This window comes from Miniopterus schreibersii (assembly GCF_964146895.1).
Source record: "Miniopterus schreibersii genome assembly, chromosome: 4".
Taxonomy (NCBI): domain Eukaryota; kingdom Metazoa; phylum Chordata; class Mammalia; order Chiroptera; family Miniopteridae; genus Miniopterus; species Miniopterus schreibersii.
Genome location: NC_138105.1, coordinates 99,123,039 through 99,142,599, shown reverse-complemented (window position 1 = coordinate 99,142,599; position 19,561 = coordinate 99,123,039). Strand labels below are relative to the sequence as shown.

Genomic DNA, 19,561 nt, shown 5'->3' with positions numbered 1-19,561 from the left:
CCCAGGCTGCCCCGCGCGCGCGCCGGCAGTTTGGCCACGTCCCCGGCCACGTCGCGCCCGCTCTCGCCATCTTCGCCGCTTCCTCTCAGGGGCCGCCGCCGCCGCCTGAGCCGCCGAGCCCCGGGGCCGCCGCGCCGACCGCCGCCGCCATGAACATCTTCCGGCTCACCGGGGACCTGTCCCACCTGGCGGCCATCGTCATCCTGCTGCTGAAGATCTGGAAGACGCGCTCCTGCGCCGGTGAGCGGCGGGCGAGGCCCCGGAAAGGCTCGGGCGCGGGGCCGGGTCGCCCTCGGACCCGCCGCCCTCGGCCGCCCCCGGACGCTCCACGGCCCGCGGGCCTGCGCCGACCGGACACGCCCCCTTCGGCCGGCCTGGCGGGCGGCGGGACCCCAGGCGGCCCGCGGGTCGACCCCTTCGGGTGGGCGCTCGGGGCCGGGCCCCGCTCCGCACCGGGTCCGCTCGGGAACTTGAGCGGCGGGGGGCGCGGCCCTGTAGTGCGGGGAAAGTTTGGATGGTGGGGCGAGGGGAGGGTGTGAGGCGGCCCCGGCTTTAATTAATGGGCGCGTCTCCACGGGCCTAAGCAGGGGCCTGGGCGGGGGTCCAGAGGTGCGGGGACCCCGCGAATCAATGGGACGGGCGGGAGGAGGGTGGGGAGGACCGCTGCCGCCTCGGCCTGACGTGGCAGCCAGGCCAGTGCGGTAGGGGGCGCGGGCGTGGGGAGAGGGCACCTCGCCCCGCACCCTGCCCCCGCGAGGACTGGCCTCTGGGTTGGGGGTGTCGGGGCAGGTCTGCCCTTGGAGCTCCGCAGGCTTTACCCCGCCTCGCGGGCCCAGGGTCGCGCCTGCCGCGGCAGGGAGCGTGGGGAGGGCTCTCGTGAATTTCTTGGGGACAGTTAGCGCTGCTTTTGAGAAACTCACTGGTCTGTCCAACTCCGAGGGCCTCCCCCTAATAACGGGTTTGGTTAAACGTGCGGCGCCCACAGGGGACCGCCGAGGTCTCCTGTGGTCTCTCCAATTCCTGGCTCCACGTCACCAGTGAGTTGGCGACTCCCGACGGGGAGTCCAGCTCTCAGGCCTGCGGGGCTGGGAGGGCCGTGAGACACCTCTTATCGGGGTGGACTTTTACACTTGATCAACCCCAAGAATTTCTTAAATGAGTTGTTCAACTTATTTCTGGCGCCGTGGCCTCAGTGAAGTAACTTGTGATGGAGTGAAGAACTCAGTTTTTGCAGAGGCGGTAAAAGATGGAGCCCTGAAGGGCCTGGGCGGCGGGGATGCCATTTACCAGATTGATTTCTGAAAATTTCCACATCTAAAGTAGCACCCCGTCTTTGATTGCTGTCCCCGGGCCTCGCCTCTCTCCCTGGAACGCGGCCGAGGTCCAGGAAGTAAGCAAAACCAAAAAGGACCTTTGGGCGATCAAATGGACGTTACAAAGTCCACGCACTGAAGCCGGCGTACCGGGCTCGGAGGTGATCTCTCCGTTTATACGTAGCTCTGAGGTTCAGTTGTATGATTTCCAAAGACGGCAGAGTCGTCGCAGCGGCTGTGAGAGGCGACACTTAAGCGCCCGCTGTGTCCCCGGCAGCGAGCTAGGTCCCTTACGTGGCTTATCCCCTGTGGTCCTTGAAGTAATAACCTTATGAGGTGGGTACCATTCCCATTCTGTGGAGGAGGCAACTGAGTCTGAGGGAGGTGAGAAAACTAGTGGTAGAGCCAGAGCCACGATCGAAACAGAGGCAATCAGTAACTCACAGTTAAGGGTTTTGAAACACCTGTTTATTTTGTCCTAAGTAATTTCATTGTAAACGTTTGATGCCAGACCAGTTGTTTAGGTCATTTTGGCTGCACTCAGAAAAATTTTGTCCCTGCTTTATTGAGATATAATTGACATAAAACATTGTATTAGTTTTAGGTCTACAACATAATTATTTGATGTGTATGTATTTTGTAAAGTAATTATCACAGTAAGTTTAGTTAACATCTATCACCACAGGTAGTTTGTTTTTTTCCTTGTGATGAGAACTTTTAAGATCAACTGTCTTAGCTACTTTCAGATATACAATACAATATTATTAACTGTAGTCACCACGCTGTATATTACATCCCAGGGCTTACTTATTTTATAACTGGAAATTTGTACCTTTAGAACACCACCCATTTTTGCCCCCTCCCCCCCAACCCCCATCCCACCCAGGAAACATACTTTTAATCTTTATTTTTGCTCCAAAATTTTTGAGTATCTTCATCTTCTTTCACGTGTTTCTCAGAATTCCTGCCTCTGCCAAGTCATGAAGTTGAAGCATGATGTCTCCCAAACGTGTATCTAAACTAAGATGTTGGGGAGAAGTTAGTGCAACCTCACATAGAAAATTCTTAAGGGAACCTTGAGTAATGAAGAAAAAGTGAGTTTGCTCTGCCTTTTGTTTTTTAATATTCACTATTTTCATTTGGGAGATTTAGGAAATATAAAATTCTTCAGCCAAAATAATTAGGAAGATTAAGTAGGTGAGTTAAGTTTGTGTCTCGTGTGTCAAGTATTCCTGCAGTTAGCCTGTGGCTATAGTGCATTGTTACACTGTTCTCCTTGTCAGATGGAAGACCATTTTAGTTCCTATACTTGAGATTTCCTGGCTTTTTAAAAATCAAAATCACCAGGATTGTTCATTCAGAATTAAATGCTATATTTGACTAGCTGCTTTGTTTTTCCATGCTAAATTATAAAAGTTGTTTAGAGACTTTTTTGAAAGAGTCAGAATTTGATATGAGTTTCTCAGATAACTGGAATAGGAGACATGTACATCCAGATTGTGTTTCTCACTTTGAAAATACTGGTACTGGGGCTCACTTTAGGAATTCGGCACCTGTTTTGAACATGCCTGCAGCTACAGAACCAGAGGGCTTTTTTCCTCTTAGGTAAGGGATGAGGCAGGCTAGTTAGGAAGCTGGAGATGGTTTTCCTGACAGTCTGATTTGAGAATGGCCAACTTCAAGCACCTCTCTTAAAGTCGGCGCAGAGGAGTTTATCTTGGTGCAGCTCTGTTTGAATTGGCTTTGTCCTGTGTCTGTGCCTGCCATTGTCCTTACAGAGGGGTGCCCAAATGAAATGTGAGTTTCTCATATTCCTGAACAATCGTTGCAACCGGATCCACAGTATGCACAGGTTATCACCTTATTCTTGCCCTACACACTGACCTGCATAGCCTTGGGAGAACAGCCTGGGTTTGTAGCTATGTTTTCCTGTAGGTAGGTAGTTATTAATAGTGCTGTGTCTATTTTACTTAAATTACTAGTGGAATCCTTCTGAGATCCACATGTCCCAGCCATCCCGCCCTGGTCTCTCCCTTCCCTCCTCCACCTATTGCTTAGACTGTTGTTATGTAGGTTGTAGACTTTTCATCCTACCAAACATGCCAGGAATGTACTGTGTCCCTGCATTTCTCATAATTAGACAATTTACATTTTTTAATTAAATGGAGAACACCTCGTCTTTTATTGTTGTCATTACTTCAGGAAGCTTTTGCCTCACATTCCCAGCTTCCCTGTTTGTAGCAGCTGTCACCTCTGCCTTTTGAGAGCTAGTCTCTCGAGTATTTATTGCTCTCAAACACCCCCTATGTGCAAGGCACTGGGAACACAATTTAGAGCAGCAGCTTGTAGCTATCCAAGTTTCTGCTCTCAAGAAAGCTGCAATTTAGTTGAAATAATAAGATATATATAAAAAGATAGGGTGTTAAACCATACAGGTAGTCAATCCTGTGAGTGTGAAGTTGCAGGAAGGGTTCCAGGGAAGGCTCCCTGACATCCCAGCAAGCAATGTATAACCTGTGAAGAGAGGTACGACTCCTGATGGACACAGGTGATGACCTGAATGTATGTTCAAACCCTAGTTCTGGATGGGACCACGCGGGCTGAGAAAGCAAGATGTTATGTCTTCCCAAATTAATGTACTCAGGATATTGTAAAAGTTAAAAGACCATGAACTGAGAGAAATAATCCACACTATATCTAAGTGACAAAGGGTTAATACCCATAAGATACTCCTACAAATAAAATTGAAAAACTGCTAGAAAAATGGACAAAGTTGACAGTTCACAGAAGAATAACAGACCAGTTAAGCATGAAGGAATGCCCAGCCTCACTGTAGTTAGGAACTTGGACAGGAGAGCAGCAGCGCGCGCCATCACTTGCCGCTGGTTGGGGAAAAGTAAGGTTGACAACATCCAGTGTAGGCAGGGTGTGAAATAAAGGGTATTCTCAGCTGTTGTTAGTGGATATGTAAATTGGCACAGCCTTTCTAGGGGAAGTTTGACAGTGTACCAGACTTCAAGTTGCATACATTTTATCCCAGCAATTCTAGGGAATCTGAACAACAGAAATTGTACTATGTGTGAATAAACTTTTTATAGTTATAAAAATATTTGTTGTACCTAAGAAGTACAAAACGCTGTTTATAGATACACAGATGTTTGTGCAGTGTTAAGAACAAAAATTGTGAGCAACCCAGATGTCACTAATGGAGTGGTCCACAGATGTTGGTGCATTCACACTGTGAATACCATGCAGTTGTTAAAAAGGATGAGCTAGAAAGGGGGCTTAAAAAAGGCCTGGAAGGTTTCACTTAAAATGGGGCTGGTTTGGTTCAGTGGTTAGAGCATCGGCCTGGGGACTGAAGGGTCCAGGGTTTGATTCTGGCCAAGGGCACATACTTTGATGGCAGGCTCGATCCCTGGCCCTGGTCGGTGTGTGAGCAGAAGGCAACCAATCGATGTGTCTCTCTCATATCAGTGTTTCCCTCTCTTTCTCCCTTCCACTCTGAAAAGCAATGGTGAAAATATCGTCAGCTGAGGATTAAAAAACAAAACAAAACAATGGGGGTGGGAGAGGTCTGTTTGCCTTTTATTGCATATATTTTAGCCAGTTGGAATTTTTAATAGCATGGACTTCTTTGAAAACAAGAAAAATGGCAAAGCAGTACGTAGTAAGTGCTGCCATTTATCAAGCCTTCACAGTGTGGCAGGTAGAGTACAAAGCACTTTTTCTCTTTCCAACAGTCCCACGAAGCTGGCATAATTTGTCCCCATTTGACAGCTCCAAAGCCTCTCTCCCTGTCATAAGAGCCTTGTGATGAGTCAGTTCTGACTGTTGGGCTGCTGGTTCCAGGGAAAGTTAACGGCTTTTAGGAGAGTGTCCAGATCTTTTGAGCCGTGGTTGGAGCTCAGTGCCCAGGACCCTTGCTGTCCAGGTTGTCCCGGTGATCTGACCCACAGGGCTTGGTTGCATCCTAGCTGTTAGCAGGACAGCAGTAATTTGTGGAAAGCTTTTCTGTTTGGTTGAGGGCTGTGTTCTATAAATCAATGGGAATGTAAGAAATGCAACTTTAGCCTGCAGCATAATTTAAAGTAACGTATGCTGGAGTTTATGGTTGTGGGCTTTTATTGAGCTTAACTTGGCCCTGTGGGAAAAGACAAGAATAGTGTTTGAAATGATTGATGTCCATTTTACAAGTTATACTCCTTCGTATGGACATTTGGTACATTTGGTATTGTGATGGTCATTACAGGAACAGTTAGAGTGAGTACTCTTGAGAGTTGATAGCCTTCATGTGCTTTGGTCTCAGAACAAGGAGAGATTGATCATAGGAGCCCCTCTGGCTTCTTAGTAGGTTTTCCTCCTCAAAGGAGTATCTTGCCCCTACCCTTCTGTCTTCAGCTGGGATCCCTGCCTTCCTGTGAAGACAGGACAGTTTTTCTATTTTAAAGGAAAAAGCTGCTACTTGTTAATCAGGATCCCAGGCCAGAAAGAATGAGGTAGATCTGTGTAAGTGTCCTCAGCCTCCTGCATGGCAGTTCCTGCGTGGATTCTGCACCGTGGGACAAGCTCCAGGCCACATGCTGCTTGTCCCTGTCCTCTGCACCATGCTCTGCTCAGGGGGCTCTCCCACCCTCTAGTTGGCAGTAAATTAGGGCAGAGCCCAGAGCATGTTGCCTTTGTACAGTCACAGAGACACAGTATGACTTAGAAACTTTCTGGAAGTATTATCCCATGACGTGAAAATAAAGTGAATTCCATTTTCTTTTGACCGTTCATTCATTCAGCAAGTATTTCCTTAGCTGTGCTGTGTGTCAGGCCCAGTGCTCAGCAGAGATAATACCAAATAGAATAAGGCACATCCTGGCCCTTGGAGATTTCCGTGTCTAGTGGGGGTTGGGGGGAGAGGGGAGACAGGCGACCGGGTCATCACTGTGTATTTTATAAGAACTGTAATAGGAGCTGGGCAGCAGCTGGTGGGAAGCAATTCCCATTATGTAATAGCACTGAGGGGTGGGTCTTCAAAGGTGACTTCCAGAGGAAGTCATATTGATGTGGGTCGCAAAGGGGAGTAGTAAACGGAACATGATAATCCCTGAATTTTAGGATAGGAATGCTAACAATGAGGACAAATTTGAAATCTGAATGGCTTTCAAAGTTCCGTTAGAATAAACTCTTTGCAATGAAATTTGCCCGTATGTATTCTATAATTTTTTTTAATTTAAAATATTGGAAAGAACCATATAGGAAATTCACTGAAAATGTATCTCTCAAGGCTCCAACAAACATCAAATGTGAACTACATGCCCCCTGTTCTCCCCCCTTCCCGTTTTCTCCCATATTCTCTGTGTCAGTGGCAGCCTCATTGGCTCTCCTCTCCTTTGGAACATTGAACTTTGATAGGAAAATAAAGTTCCTCATTTCCAGGAGAAAAAAAACTAAAAAGAACAGTATTGCTGTCTGTAGCTCCACTCTTAGCCCTTGAGATTGGTTACTGTTGATGGATCTGGATTCAGCTTCTGCTTAGGTGTTTTTGTGAATAGGCTAGAACTGCAATTATTCAGACACAGGAAATAACATCCTTAGATCCAGGCTTTTAATTTCAACAAGCTGCACAATTGTTCTGTAAAATATTATTTTTTAAAATGTGGTTTTGCCCTAGCCAGGTGACTCAGTTGGTTGGGGTTGTGGGTTCAATTTCCTGTCAGGAACATACCTAGGTTGCAGGTTCAATCCCTGGCTGAGACAGGTGTGGGAGGCAGCTGATTGGTGTTTCTCTCTCACATCGATGTTTCTCTCTCTCAAATCAATCAGCATGTCCTTGGGCGAGGATAACAAATGTAGTTTTTACATTCTGCAGGTGTGTTGCTAATCATCTGGGTGCAGTAATATGTTATACCTGCTTAAATAAGTCTATTGGTGGGAGGTTTGCAGTGTTGATGAGGATGGGCAGGTCTGACATCTAGTAAGGTTCAGTTTCCTTGATGAATTCACTGTCTCCAATGTCTGAAACCCTTATTGCACATCCTTCGTCACAAATATTTGGCCAAATATAGATATTGGAAAAGCCCAGTGCACTCTGTGTGTGTGACCTTCTAGACTTCCCCAGCTGAATGCAGATGTGCCACAACAGTGCTCTGGGGGTGGGTTGGTGGTTGGAAGTGGAAACAGTTCCAAGGGGTTAAAAATAAAAGACCGCCGCTTTAGAAGACTGGTTGTGTTGAGGTTGGTTGTGTGATGAACATAAGAGATGGAATTTTAAAAATAACAACATGTCCAAGTAAATGCTGCCCTCACCAAAATAGTCACCTTGGAGGCCATACCAGGAGGCTGATGCTCAGACTCTTACCTGAAGCAGTGTTCCTCATCTCCTCAACCACGTAGTCCAGCTCCATCCTCGAAAGATTTGTCACCATGAGATACTATTTCCTAATGAAAAGGAAAGTGCTAAAGGTGACAGACAAGTTACAAAACTAAATAATAGCAGAATTTTTGAAATAAATGAATTTCTATCTAAAGTGACATATTTGAGAAATAAATGTTCATTTGAACAATATATATCCTGCTATATTGGCTCTGGCATAACTAAGTCACTTTCCTGTAGTCACCCCATCGTAGTAATACAACAGTTGTTAGACAACCCCCCCCCCCCCCAGAGGAGCAGGTTCAAGAATGTTAAGGGAAAGAAAAGCTAAAGCTCTCATTTATTTAGAGCCATCCTAGACATCAGCCTTTGACCCTGGTGTCCCCCTTTCCAGACCTGCTTCCAGCACAGTGTTATCTACAGGAATCAAAGCTCTTCCAGGTGTTTCTAACACTTTTCTTTTGTTTCTTTAGGTATTTCCGGAAAAAGCCAGCTTCTCTTTGCACTGGTCTTCACAACTCGTTACCTGGATCTTTTTACTTCATTTATTTCATTATATAATACATCTATGAAGGTAGGTATGGCATCCAATGGGATATACTTCATCCATAATTCACAGACCTATGGAAATTTACCATTGAGCATATTTTTTCTGTTTTAGAGCAGTATCTAATTAAATGCTTTGCGCTTAAAAATTTTTTAATCTTAAGTTTCTTGAGTATGATAAACGTCTAATGCTCTTGATAATCCTATAAGAAAGGGGGTAGGTAAGCCCTGGCCGGGTGGCTCCGCTGGTTGGGCATCGTCCTGTGCACCAGGAGGTTACCAGTTTGATTCCCAGTCAAGGGCACATGCCGAGGTTGTGGGCTTGATTCCTGGTAGGGGGTGTGCAAAAGGCAGCTGATCAGTGTTGCACTCTCACATTGGTGTTTCTCTCCCTCTCTCCTCCTCTCTCTCTAAAAATCAAACTATTCTTTAGAAGGAAGGGAGGAAGGGAGGGAAAGGGAAACAGAAAGGGAAAAGGAAAGAAGGGAGGGAGGGAGGAAGGGAGGGAGGGAGGGAGGGAGGGAAGGGAGGGAGGGAGGGAGGGAAGGGAGGGAGGGAGGGAGGGAGGAAAAGAAAGGGGTAAATGTTATGTTTTCAAGCAGTGGGAAATTACAGACTCCCTAGGAAACCCACCAAGTGTATTAGGAGAAAGAATGAAAGCCAGGGGTCCTCGATGCAGTGCCTTATTTTGCTGTTGAGGGACTGTTAGGCATGTACTACTTTTCTTTTTTTACAGTAAATCCGTGTTTCATGAACTTTTGCTATGTGTGCCATCTTTATTGCTTTTGCCAACCTTAAATAACACCTGTACTATAATTTACATCTGTACCATCTGTTTACATATGTACCATCTGTACTAAATTATGTACATCTTAAATAACATCTGTACCTTATGTTTTTTAAAGAAGTAAACAGGTATTTTACTTTTTCTTTTTTTTTTTTTAAATATGTCTTTATTGATTTCAGAGCGAGGAAAGGAGAGGGAGAGATAGAAACATCAGTGATGAGAGAGTCATTGATTGGCTGCCTCCTGCACACCCCTGACTGGGGATCGTGCCCGCAACCCAGGCATGTGCCCTGACTAGGAATCGAACCCCGATCGCCTGGATCCCTAGGTCGATGCTCAACTGCTGAGTCACTCCCAGCTGGGCACTTTTTTGTTTTTAATATATCTTTATTGACTTCAGAGAGAGGAAGGGAGAGGGAGGGGGGGAGAGAGAAACACATTAGTGATGAGAGAGTGTCATTGTTCAGCTGCTTCCTGTACGCCCCCAACTGGGGATCGAGCTCGCAACCCGGGCATGTCCTCTGACTGGGAATTGAACTGCGATCTCCTGGATCCTTGATGCTCAACCACTGAGCCATGTCTGGCCAGGTTACTAAACATGTTTTTAAACCTTTTAATTCATTCTCAACATTAGTGTCAGTGCTACCTTTGGTGTCCATGTATTTTTCCTAACCCACATTAAAACAAATGTATAACTATTAAAATACAGAATGTTTGCATGCACCTAATATCTTGTGTAGCACTGGTGGCACACATTCCAATCATGGAGAAGCCTCAGTTGTGTCACGCAGTATTGAACTCATACTAACGGAGCGCCCATGGGTGGGGCACTTCCCCAGTGCTGTGGTCTGGTAGGGAGGAGAGTAGACAGTCGGCCCAGTGTTGAATGAAGGACTGTAGTTTGTGATGGGTGCTATGGAGGACAAGTATGGGGTTCTCAGGATATTCAGAGGAATCTGATTTCTTTCTCTCTGTCTCTCTCTCTCTGTCTCTCTCTCTCTTTACTTAGTGAGTACGTGTGTGCTGGGCACTGCTGAAGGCACTTGGTTATTGGCACAGCCAAGAAGGGAATGTATAAGGTGAAGTCTGTTAGTGTGGTATTTAAAACAACTCCCCAATGCTGTGTCCAAAAGGATTTTTGTAAGCACAGGTTAGAGTGACAGCAACATTTGAGTCTGTCGTCTTTACTAAATAGCAGCTTTGAGCTGCCTGTAATCATTTCATTCATCACTAGGATGGGGGCCTAGTCTCCAGGAAGTGGCCTCCCGAAAAATGCCTGTGTCCTTGCCTGTCCAGGCAGGTTAAGGCGGCAGGTGTTAGAAGTGTACAAGCAAGAATCCTCCTCCCTCCCCCTCAGGATACCTAGCTTTCAGAAGAGTCTTTCTGCTTGGTTTGAGTTTCCAGGCATGTCCTAAGTATCGGAGGAGGACATGTCGAGTTTTATGTGCTCATAGCTTTTTACTTCACACCCAGGCACTGGTGAGGAGAAAAGGGGCTGCCAGGCCCTACGGACATAACCTGAGCAGGCCGCAGGCTGGGTGCTAGGGAGGGAACCCCAGCTAACGTGTGCCTTGGCCAGATGTGCTGGTGGGGAGGGACTCTGTATACATTGATTTTGTTTATACATGTAGGTTATGTTATTTTACTCATGTACGTATATATGTGTATTTGCATGTGGAGAGAACTCTTAACAGTATAAGATTAGTCTTCCCTGATTTTTTTTTTTTTTGGTAGTTCTTTGGTGTATGGATGGGTACAATTAGCAATTTTAATACCTTATTGACTATTTATTTGCAAATATAACTTGTGACGGGGTGCCAGGGACTGTTTAGTGTCTTTGTTTTGTTTTGAAGCATGTGAGGGCTTGATGATTGCTTTCCTTGTCCTGTTAAGTCGTTTGCCCGAATGCAGCCCCTAATTAAGTTTTTCAAGGTGCTTTTCCTAAGAAGTAGTACAGGCAGTGCAGCTGGTATCCTAACTGTCTTTCTTCATAGGCTAATCCTGCCCTTTGGTTCCTGGACCTAAAATTCTGCAGTCTGAAAACATGTCATTTCAGAATGTCAGACTTTTCTTTTGGGTTGGATGAGTATATTGTTTGACCTTTGGAATGTGCAGGAACATATTACATAATTATGAGCCCTTGAACAGCTATACTGCTATGCAGCTGAAGTCGCTGCCTATGATAGACAGCAGTGTTTTACTGCCTACACTTACTTTTGGTTTTGCTTTTGTTATGTTACCAAAGTTTCATAGCAACAATCCAAAGGTTCAGTGTTAAAAGTGACACACTTTAAGTAAAAACCATCATTTTGCAAAGTTTAACATGAGTTATATTATTTTATCTTAAAAAAGCAGTACTAAGAACTATCCTGATGCTGGAAGGAAGTACATTGGTTTTGAACTGCATTGAACTTTGCATTCATTTTTTTTCTTAAGCTACATTCTAATAGTTTAAAATGTGATTAAAAATACATTCTTTAGCAGTTTCTTATAAAGTTACACTTACACTTAAGAGATGACCCAGCAATCCCACTCCTAGGTATTTATCCAAGAGAAAAGAAAAATCACACAAAAGCATGTACACAAATGTTTATAGCAGCTTTTGCCCCCCAAGCTGGAAACAGCCCACCTTAACTAGTGAGTTGGATGAATAGACTGGTCACCTGCACAGTGGATTGCTGCTGCTACTCAACAGCAGAAAGGAGTCACTTGTTTCATTAGCACACCAACGTCATGGTTGGGTCTCAGATGCATAATGCTAATTAAAAGAAGCTGGTCTTAAAGTGGACATACTGTACAATTCCATTTGTGCAGAGCTCTAGAAAAGTCAAAATTGCAGAAACAAAGGGCAGATTGGAGATTGCCGGAGGTCAGGCCTGGGGGGCTTGACCACCATGGGGCAGCATGGGGGAATTTTTTGTGGGGTGACAGTACTGCTCTATTTTTTATTTTTTAATCCTGAGGATATTTTTTCCATTGACTTGTTTATTTTTAGAGAGGGCGGGAGAGAGGGGAAAAGAGAGAGAGAGACATTGATGTGAGAGAGACCCATCAATTGATTGCCCCTCGTACTCGCCCCGAACCTGCAACCCAGGTATGTGCTCTTGACCAGGAATCCAACCCAAGACGCTTCGGCGTGTGGGCCAATGCTCTACCACTGAGCAACACCAGTCAGGGCTGGTCTTTTTTTATTGTGGTGGTGGTTATATGACTCATAGAACTGTATACCTCCCAAAAAAGTGAATTTTACTATATTTAAGTTTTAAAGTTAAAACAATATATACATATGGGTGAAGTAGAAAGCCAAGGGAATTGGAAGCATTGTAAGATATTGATGACCTGATATTTTTCTTTTGCTTGTAGCTTATCTACATTGCCTGCTCCTATGCCACAGTGTACCTGATCTATATGAAGTTTAAGGCAACTTACGACGGCAACCACGATACCTTCCGAGTGGAATTTCTGGTGGTCCCTGTGGGAGGCCTCTCGTTTCTAGTCAATCATGATTTCTCTCCTCTTGAGGTTAGTGAAGAGGTTATTTAGTGGACACGTCCGGTTCCCTAGGGAAATAGACCTGTTTGCAGATAATGTGGGATTGCTCTGTTTTCTTTTGTTCGTTTGTTTTTTGGTTTGTCAAGCTTCTGATGCAACATAAACTGTTCGGTCTAAATAAATTGTGGACAGGAATTAAGCCCCAGGTGTTTGGGTGTCTGCTGACAGGTTGTTGCCAGACTCCTCTAGAATATAAGCTTGGCTTCTGTGGTACCAAACACAGTGCCCTGCCTGTCCTAGTGTTTGGTGAACTTGTTCTCCCCACTCTAACCCAACTTTGTTTGCCCTTAATGTACTGGTGTCATACATTGATACTGTCTGTGACTTGCCCAAGCAGCGCTTCTCAACTTCAGGAAAAGTGGTTTGCATGGTGCCCTGACACTGTGCGAGGCCATGGCTGCTCCTCAGTGCTGTGTCCTTTTCTCAGCACCCTGGGGTTTGGTTACCGTGATGCTTTTGGTCCTTTAATGGGTCCTGGGAGCGCCTGGGTTTATAAAACACTCCAAGCACTACTCGAGAGTCCTTCTATCAGTGTGAATAACGTACCATGTTGGGCAGAGTTTGCATAATTACAACTCCAATTTCTTACCCTTTGATTTAACCCACCAAAAAAGCCTAAAGAATAAGAAAAATAGACTATTTGGAGAGTCTGGAAAGGAGACCAGTTGGTGAGGGAAATTGGCAGTGAGGGAGTGGAGGGAACCTGGTTATCAGTGTGGTGCACCCTGGCAGAAAGCAGGGTTGACTCAGGGACCTAGATTCAGATTGGGACAAGCTTATCCAGGAGAAACAGCCTGTGTGTAGATTCTCAGAGACTTGTATAAGGAAGAACTCGACTTTGGAGAGATGAGGTAATGAACATTGAAAGAGGTAGAGGTGTCCAAGTGACCCAACTCGTCATTGGGAGTGTCCATGACTCATGAAATTGCTCAGTTGCTCTGTCCTGGGCTCAGGTGCCCCGACTCCCCACTTTCTGTGCTGCTCCACAGTAAAACAGGAGTGTTTCCTGTGACCCCACGGTAGGCTCTGGGTGCTAACCAAGCTTGTACTTTCCCTCACAGATTCTGTGGACCTTCTCCATCTACCTGGAATCAGTGGCCATCCTTCCGCAGCTCTTCATGATCAGCAAGACTGGGGAGGCAGAGACCATCACCACCCACTACTTGTTCTTCCTGGGCCTCTACCGTGCGCTCTATCTTGTCAACTGGATCTGGCGCTTCTACTTTGAGGGCTTCTTTGACCTCATTGCTGTGGTGGCCGGCGTTGTCCAGACCATCCTCTACTGCGACTTCTTCTACTTGTACATCACAAAAGGTATGTGGCTGCCTCCGCTTGTTCTGTTCCTATAGCACATGTTCCTTCAGGAGCTCCCTGGCCCACACCGCCGCTCTGGCACTGGCGTTATGAAGCAGAACTGGCTGCAGAAAAACATTTAAATGACTGTCAAATTCAATTCTGGATCTGGTTTTCTTTTGCCGTAGCTGTATTGTTTTTTATAATTGCATATTTTCATTGTAAACAATTCAGTCAGAACTAATAATTCTGAAAAACAGTCATCTGAAATCCTACCACTGAGAGACCCTTTAATGTTTCGGTGAATGTAATTCCAGATCTCTCTCTAATAGTATACACAGATATATGATGAAACTACACGTAATCTGCTTTCCCCCACTCAGTTTTTCATGTCAGTAAGTAGAAATCTGCGTGATTTTCAGTAGCCATAGTATTTCATTATGTGTATTACCATAGTTTTCCTTACTCATCCCCTGTTCATGGATATTCAGATTATCACTATTTTGCTGCTATTAAAATCCAGTGCCTAAGTCAGCATCCTTGTATGTGTACATTTTTGCATTTATGTGAATGGTAGAACATGTGAACTTTGCAAAACTCTGGTGAAAGCTATGGCCCTTGCTCAGTAAAAATGCATATTTATGCATATGCACACAGATTTATTCTTATCATTTTGGGGGATTCAGGAGCCCCTGACCCAACTGTAGACCCCAGGTTAAGAGCCATTACTATACAGTAAAATTCCTAATGATGGAATTGCTGGTATCAGGGCATATATTGTCTTACCTCTTTTTTTAGCATCCAAATTGTATATACCTCCGGACATAGTGACAGTTACATTTTAGTATATGTTGATTAGGGAAGAAAATCACGATAAGAACAAGCTGCTAGGGATTTAGCAACAATTTCAATCAAATTTTTATTTCTTAACTACAATTGCTATGTCATCCAGGCACATGAAGAAAATTCCAGTATATGTGTGCATGATGTTTTCATAGTTGAGAGGGCTTTGTTTATTGACACCAAAATCCAGTGGTTGTTGGTTGCCAGAAACTTACTTTCTTGAACCTTAGTGTGTGGTATCTTGAGTGGCATACCTCTGGGAATGGGAAGAAGGAAACTAAGCTTGTCAATGCCAGTAACCTTTCGTTTTCTCTTCCTCTCTCTAAAATTCTAGTACTCAAGGGAAAGAAGCTCAGTCTGCCAGCGTAAGTGCCAAAGACCATCACCAGCATCTGTCCTTCAGGGTGCTCGGACAGAATTCTTACCACAGCAAAGGCACAAGATGCGCGATACGGAAAATCAGAAACTTAACTCTTTTGTTGCAGATAGTCATCAGCGGCTCTGTAAGAACCCAGAGGAAAAGAACCAGGAGGTTTCTGTTTAATGCATCTTGCCTTATCTTTTTTTATTACTATGTACAAAGATTTTTTTACACAAAGAAACTTAATGCTGTATTAATAAATTCAGTGTGTAGCTTCTATTGGAGTAGTTCCAAAAGTGAAGATTTTGTGAGAAATAGTGCAAACTTTTTTTTTTTTTTTTTTAATTCTTTGAAATTCTTGATTCTTCGTGTCTGTAATGAGATTGTACTCCTTGACAGTTGGTCGATTATATATTCTTCCATCTATCAAACTTGCATTCCACTATATTTATTTTTGCCAAAAGATGAGTGATATCTATTTGAAATCTGAGATGCTATGTTCAATTTGGTGTATCTGTTCAAATTTCTTCCACTGGATATGGAAATCCTCCCCTGGACATCATAACACTACGTTTAAGGCTGGTAAGGATGACATGCAAGTCTTATGGTTTTCATTACCAAAAATTTTACGATTCTGAAGGCAGACGGAGTCTCATTTGAGAGTCACCAAAGGTGCCTGCCCCCCTACCCTGCTAAGAAGTGTCAGTTTGAGACTGTCCCAAGGGTGTCGAAGGACTCGGTGGGCAGGGGTTCTGGGCTGCTCGCCATCTGAGTGCAGGATGCGAGAGACATTGGTGATTATTTTGGATCTAGGACTTGACTCCTCTGAGGACTAGAACACAAGGAGTTACCGTCACTTTAGTTTACAGCTCCGCAAGGTTGCTACAACCATGTCCATGCTCAGATTCCAACCGTTTTCAAATCACTTTGGGTAATAAAATGATTGACATATTTTTAAATTGGCAGCACCAATTACCATTCCTTACATTCTTACTTTGTTTTTACTGAGCTCTTGCATGATTTATCTTGTGTTACCACCTTAATAAACATTTTATTAAACATAGAATAAATTGTCTCTTTTTCATGAATTAGGCTTTTGGAACATCCTGTGTCAGGATGATTTTTTTGTTTGTTTTTCATTTGGAACCAAAGCTCTATATAGGGCTGTAAACATTTATTGTCCACTTAATAATCTAAAATTTTATGGAAAAATTGGAATTTTTCCTCCTGATTTTGCCATTAGATTGATTTGCTACATTTTTTAAATTTATGCAAAAGCATATGAATGCACCCTAACTGTGAAAGTGTGGAATACTAATAGTGCTTACAACAAGTGGGGTGTTGTAGGTTTGCTTGCTGCATTAAAATACCTTGTGGAGGAAGGGAACTGGGTGGGTTTTGTTTGTATCCAGTGTGTCTCTACATGTTTCCTAGTGGGCTATGAGACTGCGTGGTTTAACCTGTCTTTACCGCTTGTTTTGCTTCCCCCCTTGCCCCATGGTTTTGCTTTTGTGTATCATCTCTCCAGCATCCTCCTCTGGGTTTCGTTTCTGTTTTCATCCACGGAAGATTCTGAGAGCATGGAGGAAGGGGAGGAATCCCGTCGTTAGTGGAGCAGACTGCCTGCTGCCCCGACGGGACGGGGCGGGGCTCTTGCAGGCTCTTGTGCTTGTAAATCAGACCGCAGCGGGCCTTGGCCATGGACAGCACAGCGCCCAGACTTTGGATCTGGGACCTCAGCAGGATGCCTGGTTGATGAAGGATCTGCCTTCTCTGGTCACTCTGCCCACGTAAAAATAAAACTGGCTGAGATGTGACCACCATGTTGTGCCCAGCCAGGATAACACCTTAAACAGGCTGCCTGTGTGAGAGTATGGAACTTGGCAGCGCCCGGGCACATGTCGGACACAAAGGCCTGGTAGGACACGCCTTATGAAGCACTGTTTCAGAGTAACTCACTTCCTGAATAAAGGTTGTCAGGTAATGAATATTTTTTATTGAGCTGTTTTATTTGTGTGGACTTTTTAAATGTAAGCACAAAGAGAAATCAAGTTAACACATTGCCCACTAAGAGAATTCTGAAAGCTGCTGGCCGTTGCCTGCCCAGTTCAGTCTGTTTTAGAATGACATTTCCTGCTTCCGTACAGTCTGGTCAAAAGAGAAGGTAGAGAAATAGGTGTGTGTGGGGGGGGGAGTTGCAGGTAGAGGCCTTGCAAGAAGACCCAGCCTTTCCAGAGACGCCACTAGGCTGGACAACTGGAACGGTCAAGCAATGACTTCCTTTTAATAGGAAGTGATTAGTGGGAACCCTGAGTAAGAAAAGCACAAGCTTAGGGGTCAGCCTTGTGTTAGAGTCTTGACTCCCCACTCTCCAGCTCTGTGACCCTGACCCTGGATTGAACACGTGTCTCCTCCCCACTCAGATGCTGAGGCTGCTGCCACCGGATTTCCATAAAGTGAATGAGTGCATCTGGGGGAAGCTCAGGACACAATTTGGCGCACAGTGCTCTGCACCAAGGCGACCCCCTTTCCCCTCCCTTTGTGATTAGCTTAGGACAGCTGTCTCAAAAGCTGGCGGGAACCAGAAGTCCCTCTGGCCCATTTGATGACATTGGTCAGCTTTGCCCTTGAGAGAGCAATGCATCTATAGAAATGGACTCCTAGGTACCTTCCCAAACCACCCATCCCAGTGGCCTCTGATGAGGGCTGAGTGCCTTGGGGCTCCAGGTTGGGTTTTTCTGTGCGCCTCGCCCTCTAGTGGCTAAGTGTGGGATTCCCCAGGACCGTGCGCTCGGCGGGTACGCGCCACAACCCCCGCCCCGCCCCAGCGCGCACACCTGATCTGAGTCAGCCTTTGCAGCACGGGCTTCGTGTGCGCTGTGGGTGTTTCTCCTGCCGCTTTGAAACAATTCCCTCCCATCCCTGCAATTTAAAAGCAAATTGAAGCATAATATAGCACTATTACTTTTCAACAAGGACATGGGTACTTTTTTTTTTTTAAGAAAGCTCTTTTTTTCTTAACATATCTTTATTGATTTCAGAGAGAGGAAGGGAGAGGGAGAGAGAGAAACATCAATGATGAGAGTGTCATTGATTGGCTGCCTCCTGCATGCCCCCGATGGGATCGAGCCTGCAACCTGGGCATGTGCTCTGATGGGGAATCGAACTGCGATCTCCTGGATCCTGGGTCAACCCTCAACCGCTGAGCGACTCCCGGCGGGGTAAGAAATAGTTATTTTTAAAATATTTTTTTTATAGATTTTTAAAATAGATCTACTTTTAAAGTTATTTTTAATAGCAGAAAATTGAAAAATCTGTGTTTTAAAACAAGGGAATAATATGCTTTGTGTGATACATCCACAAGGTGAAATAATGTCTTAAAATAGGCCTAATTCAACTAATGGGTTGATGTGACATGGAAATGGCAGAATATACTTGCAGTGATTAGAACTGTACAAAATTATTTTTTAAACCTGCATACTGCCTCTGAAATAACATCGTTTTGTGGGTTGTTACTGTGTATAACATTTCCGTACCTACCTTTACTAACAAGTTATGTACAAGCATCATCTTATTGCCAAGCCTTACAAATCCTGTTTTCAAAAGGGAACAATTCCTTTAAAAGTGTGTGATCACAGTGTAACCTCCAACTCCCGAATCACCTTCTCACCTTAATTCCTACTTTTCCTCTAGATCTCATTTCAGTGTCTTCTTCAGGGACATCTTCCCTGACTTCTCGTTACCCAATCAAGTGCCCAGTAAATATTAATTGTATGAACGGATGAATGCTTCTCTGTTCCATAAAACCCCCACAACTTCCCTATAAAGTCCCTGTATCATTCTGACAACCGTCAATACAATCTCAGTATTATTTTTAGCCCTGAAATTATGCCCTTTCGAAGAGCCCTGAAGGAACTTAAAACTTGGCAAAGCTTGACATTTCATGAGTCTGTTTGTTCGTTCATCGAATATTTAGCATGTCACAGCAATGGACAGGGTGCCCAGGCTCACACCACTTAGGCTGGAAGGTGGGAGGAGGGAGGTAATAACCGTGATGAACTCCGGGGAGTGGTGAAGTCTGAAGTCTGGGAACCCAGGGGTGCGCGCTTTCAGGCAGAGTGGCCAGGGAAGGCCCGTTGGAGGCGGTGACAGGAGCTGAGGCCCGAATGCAGTGAGCGACCTGGAAACACCCGAGGGAGGGGCATCCCTGGCAGAGAGAACAGAGAATGTAAAAAGCCCTGGGGCGAGAACGAGTTTCAGGGAGGAATAAAGGCGGCTGGCCGTGGGGTGACGGCGGGAGAGAGTGGTAACCCTGACTCGGGGGGGACGGATTCACACTCATCTACGGCCTTGGGATGCGTGACTACCAGGGAAAGGCCTCTGCGGGGGGGTCGGGGCCCCTTTTACAGACAAAGTGCAGCCTTGAGAGACCCCGGCGGAGGATGGCCTTGGTCTGACGGTGCGACGCGGTCACCCCGGCTGCTGCGGGGCAGAAGGAAGAA

The 19,561-nt window shown here is 45.2% G+C and overlaps 1 protein-coding gene across 2 annotated transcripts; it reads left to right on the top strand.

Annotated features, from left to right (window-relative positions):
• The first annotated feature begins 19 nt into the window (after positions 1-19).
• KDELR2 (KDEL endoplasmic reticulum protein retention receptor 2) lies at positions 20-17,047 on the top strand. 2 transcript variants are annotated; one of them, XM_081135138.1, is made up of 5 exons: positions 20-240; positions 8,151-8,251; positions 12,374-12,532; positions 13,624-13,876; positions 15,033-17,047. In XM_081135138.1, the coding sequence occupies exons 1-5, from the start codon at positions 150-152 to the stop codon at positions 15,065-15,067; spliced, it is 639 nt and encodes a 212-aa protein (XP_080991264.1). In that variant the 5' UTR covers positions 20-149; the 3' UTR covers positions 15,068-17,047. The 2 variants fall into 2 exon arrangements, with proteins under 2 accessions (XP_080991264.1, XP_080991265.1); XM_081135139.1 differs by lacking the exon at positions 13,624-13,876 and having other exon boundaries at positions 53-240; positions 15,033-17,039.
• Positions 17,048-19,561: the final 2,514 nt, after the last annotated feature.